General features: G+C 40.4%; 1 protein-coding gene across 2 annotated transcripts in view; it reads left to right on the top strand.

Annotated features, from left to right (window-relative positions):
• Positions 1-3,054, top strand: part of KIT (v-kit Hardy-Zuckerman 4 feline sarcoma viral oncogene homolog) — an 87,073-nt gene extending 84,019 nt beyond the window's left edge. For both annotated transcript variants that reach the window (XM_010859689.1, XM_010859690.1), the window contains exon 21: positions 826-3,054. In XM_010859689.1, the coding sequence (XP_010857991.1) occupies positions 826-954 (129 nt within the window). In that variant the 3' untranslated portion in view covers positions 955-3,054. The remainder of the gene's footprint in view (positions 1-825) is intronic.
• The last annotated feature ends 1,622 nt before the right edge of the window (positions 3,055-4,676 follow it).

The raw sequence follows: 4,676 nt of genomic DNA, 5'->3' as shown, positions 1-4,676 counted from the left end.
CACTTTTCCTTCTCCACCCCACGTGTTGGTCATGGGGCTTTGCATCTGCTCTGTCTCACGTGTCAGGCCATTCAGCCTTTGGAGGGTTGGGGTAAGGCACGTAGAAAAGACAGCTTGTTCCCTGCAGTAAAATAAACCTTCTGCTCAAGTAAATAACCAGAACATGGCAGATAGCTTTCATGGCCACAAACCGTAGAGAATGAAGAGTTGCTTGAAGTTGAGGGATCCCTCCTAGTGATTTGAGAAGCGGGGAGTTCAAAACTCAAATTCATGATTTCTTCTGCTTTTAAGGAGGAATGAGTGATCCTTACTTCGACTCAGATTTTTTTTTTAAGCTGCTTTTTTCTTCTGGATTGTGCTTGGAGCTATCTTTTCTTAAGATTATACCATTGATACTTTCAGGTTGAAGCTCGCTCTTCTGGGTGTCAAAGCACATTTCAAATTAGACAGCATTTCACACCCAAGTGCCTGGTTCTCAATGGAAGAACCACCAGTTTCTTAGTGAATGATATCAGCCATTAGATGGGAATTGGCTACAGAAGTTTATGCACCTTTTAAAAAAAGTTAGGTCATTCTCATTCCTGGATGCATTCCAGCAGAAAAGCACACTTTGGACTATCACTTCTTACGTAATCAGACCATGGGAAAATGAGGGATAAAACAAAGCTTATCCTTGGTCAGTGTGATTTGGTTCTTGGCTGTAAGGTCTTGTCAACCTCCTGGCTGTAAGAATCTTCCTAAGTTATTTGCAGTTCCTAAGCTGCACATGTGCCCCTTTGTTCCTTGTGGGGACTGGCGTATTGACTGTGGATTTTTTTTCCTCAGATTTATTCCAACTTAGCAAACTGCAGCCCCCACCGGGAGAACCCCGCCGTGGACCATTCTGTGCGCATCAACTCTGTGGGCAGCAGCGCCTCCTCCACGCAGCCTCTGCTTGTCCACGAAGATGTCTGAAGCAGTCTGCATCCGGGGGTCTCCTGACAACCCCGACCCCCCTCTCTTTTGGTTTTCACAATGGTTCCTTTGTTTTCCTTCCACTCGAATCCTACTCCAGGGTAGTGGACACCCTGATGTAATCCTGTCTTTATGAGCACCCTTTAGTGGCTGATGATTTTTGTCATCAGCTACCATCAAGCTGCCTATGTTCCTAATAGCACACTAGCCCCTGCTAACAAGGAAACTTCAGACTTGGAGAAAGGGAGGGTGGGATGGACTAGACACACTGAGTCCTTCCCAAGGTTTCTCCAATTTCTATCTGAAAAATGTAGTTGATAGTTTTGAGTACATAGCAGTAGTCACCTTCATTCCTCATAATCATCCATGATGGTATGATGATGTAGCAAGACTAGAAGCTGAAACCTTATCCCTTGATGCGGAAAATAGAATGTTATTCAAAGGCCAGAAACCTATGAATATCTGGGCTCACGAAATCTAGTATTTCATGCTGGGAGTAAGACATAGGCCATGGAAAAATGTTCTCCAGGCCTGAATAAAGACTGCTGGGCATGAGCCTTCGTGCTTCTGACCTGGTTTCTAAATCAAATTCACTAATAGTAGCTGAATTGGAGAGATGGCCTCCCAGCCCACATTTTGTATATACTCATCTATAAATTGTATGCATTCACATAGTTGAGGGGGGAAAACCCACAAGGTGTAGTTTCTGAATACAATTCTGGCTTGAGTCTGCTGTGTATAGGAATAACTGATGAGCCAGAACAAGTTTGAAGGAAACAGTGCTTTAAAAAAAAAAAATTATTGCCAAGCACAGTCTTAACAAAAATCTCCTTTTGTAGCCGATGAACTTGCTCTAGAGATTGTCCAGAACAAGCCGACCAGCTTCAGAATGTCATCGTGTTCAGTGGATTTGATGCCGTTTGAAAAAGTGATTTATTGCATGACTCTGGCAGGAGTGACAACCAGTGCTATCTTAGTTTGGATTCTTCTGTAGCCAAAAATAAACTTTAGATTCAGCCTCCATCACAGGCATGTCCTGGACACCTGGCCAGTATCTATATAAGTGTGTATGTGTGCGTGTGTATGTATGCTTGTAGACAAAATACTTTGGGAGTAGTCTTGCCTTGAGCCCAGGAGGGTCCTTCAGCACCCAAGAAGTAGCCTGGCTTTCAGCAGCAGCCCAGCTTTTGTTTCACTTCACCTTGCTGTGTAGAGAAGCTTACCAAAAGCCTACATAGAGGAGTGCTTAAGTCCATATTTATTTGCAATCCACCTGCACTTAAGGCACTCTGTTACTTATACTCAACATACTGTACCTGTTCCTTAGACCTTATTAATGCTACTCTCCTACTGAAACATATTTCAGTTCTATCTACCCTTTAGACTGTAGCCTGGATATTATTCTTAGTGTTACCTGTTTGTTTTTTTTTTGTCTCTACCCAATTATAAGAGGTCCATGGGTACATGGCGGGGTTTATGTTGTCTCGCAAGATTCAGGTATGCTGCCCTCACGGTTTTCCCCCTCCTAGGTGTCTTTGCTTTCATTTAGAGAACTGTGGCCATTTATCTGAAAGTAACCATTTGCACTGGAGTTCTATGCTCTCGCACCTTTCCAAAGGTAACAGGTTGGGGCGTTTTGTTGCTAATGTAAGACGTTTTTGCTGTTTGCCACACTTTGTCTGAAAATTTTCTTTACGTTTCTATTGACTTTGGTTATAGTAAGAAAAGTGGTTGTTAATTGTAGATGTCTAGGTACTTCAGGGGCACTTCACTGAGAGTTTTGTCTTGGATATTCTTGAAAGTTTATATTTTTATAATTTTTTTTTTTTTTTACATCTGATGTTTCTTTGCAGTAGCTTTATGTTTGAAATTATTTTGTGGCTTTTTTTTGTGTAAATATTGAAATGTAGCAATAATGTCTTTTGAATATTCCCAATCCCATGAGTCCTTGAAAATATTTTTTATATATACAGTAACTTTATGTGTAAATATGTAAGCGGTGCAAGTTTAAAGGTTGTTGATGTTCTATGTGTTTTTTTCCTGATATGTTGTCCAACTGTTCACAGTTCTAAAGAATTCTAATAAAAGTGTAAATATAAAGTCAAATGGAATTTTTATTTTATTATTTCAGAGTCAGTGAAATTAAACTTGAAAGTGTTAAAAAGTGTTAAAGTGCATTCACCCTGACATTAGAATGGTTTGTACCTAGTATGTGTAAGGTGAGGTTTCCCAGATGGCTCATAAGTAAAGAACCCACCTGCCAATGCAGGAGATGCAGGAGACTTGGGTTCGATCCCTGGAGAAGGAAATGGCAACCCACTCCAATATTCTTGAAAAATCCTGTGGACAGAGGAGCCTGGTGGTCGCAAAAAGTCAGACATAACCTTGCGACTGAGCACATGCACACATGCGTGTGTGTAAAGTGTGTAAAGTACATGCAAGCCTATCAGATCACTAGGATTTGTATACTTAAAGATTTGATAAACATTTATTAAGAATTTGTATATGCTGTGTTTTCTCATTTTATTTTTACAACCCAGGATCTCCATTTAAATTGAAAAGTAATATAGAAAACATTGCTAGGATGATTATTAAGTTGATTCATGTGAAATGACCCATCTTGGTTAGCAGCAATTTTATGTGGTTCAATCTGATATAACTAGCTTGTTTCCTCCTGAAAGAGATTGCCTAAAAATTAATATGAACAGTGAAGTTCAGTAATTCACAAGGTTGACATGAGGAATCTTGAGAAAATGGTTTGTATTCTTGTTGGCTTAGATTTTGAACATCCATCCTGAGATGTTCGTGCTCCACCTTTTAGTCTTTATTCTCACTTGTTTCTGGGACAAAATTCTATCATTTGCTTGGAGGGAGGTGACTTGTATTATTTAATTCAGTATGTTTTGTGACTGGCGCATCCTTTGTATTCAGGAGGGCTGTCCAGACCAGTGAACCCTGCATAGAGCCTAAGAGTTATTCCAGCTTAAAATAAAGACTTACCCTGAACCACAAAATTCTATTAAAAATGAGGTAAGCACACCAGATACCATCAGTTTTTATTTTCTTTACTGTCATGGCATCTACTCCTGCAGAAGTAACTCCTGAAAGGAGAGGGAAGAGGGGTTAAAGGTGACCTGTAATGAAGAGGAATCCTTTTAAAGTCTTAAGGGGGAATGGTGTGACCAGAAACATATCAATAATCAATGAAAAATAGACCCACATTTCAGTTAAGCATTTTCCATTATTGTATTACAGACAAGAATGAATGCTAATTGACCACAAAACAGGAAAATCCTTTATACATATTTTCAGTGTCATTTAGACTTTTCCTGTATGTGCACTCTCGAGTTAGAAGCAGTCCGGAGCCCCTGTTCTGTTAGTCTAGGTGTTTCCTTCACTGACCCAGCTTTAATCAAGTAGATGCTTGGTGTCAACGTTCTGGGTTCAAAGGTGCCAGCCTCGTCCCGACCTCTTACTGCTCTGTGACACTGAACAGATGAGCTCTTGAAATCTCATCTCCCGTAACAGTGGTGACTGCCTCATTATACTCAACTGAAGTCTGTTCATATGCCTATTACATAAATGGCACTCAAAAATGGTAACTTTGGTCATGACTGATTAGGCTCCTTAAGAAGGAAGAAGATGCTCTTGTACCAACTACCAACGTAACCCAGCAGGTACCCCACATAGAACTCTGGTCAGAAATGTGCTTCTAGCTACTG

This window comes from Bison bison, unplaced genomic scaffold, assembly GCF_000754665.1.
Source record: "Bison bison bison isolate TAMUID 2011002044 unplaced genomic scaffold, Bison_UMD1.0 scf7180017864458, whole genome shotgun sequence".
Lineage (NCBI taxonomy): Eukaryota > Metazoa > Chordata > Mammalia > Artiodactyla > Bovidae > Bison > Bison bison.
Note: the sequence above shows the minus strand (reverse complement) of the source record. Positions and strands in the feature narration are given on the sequence as shown.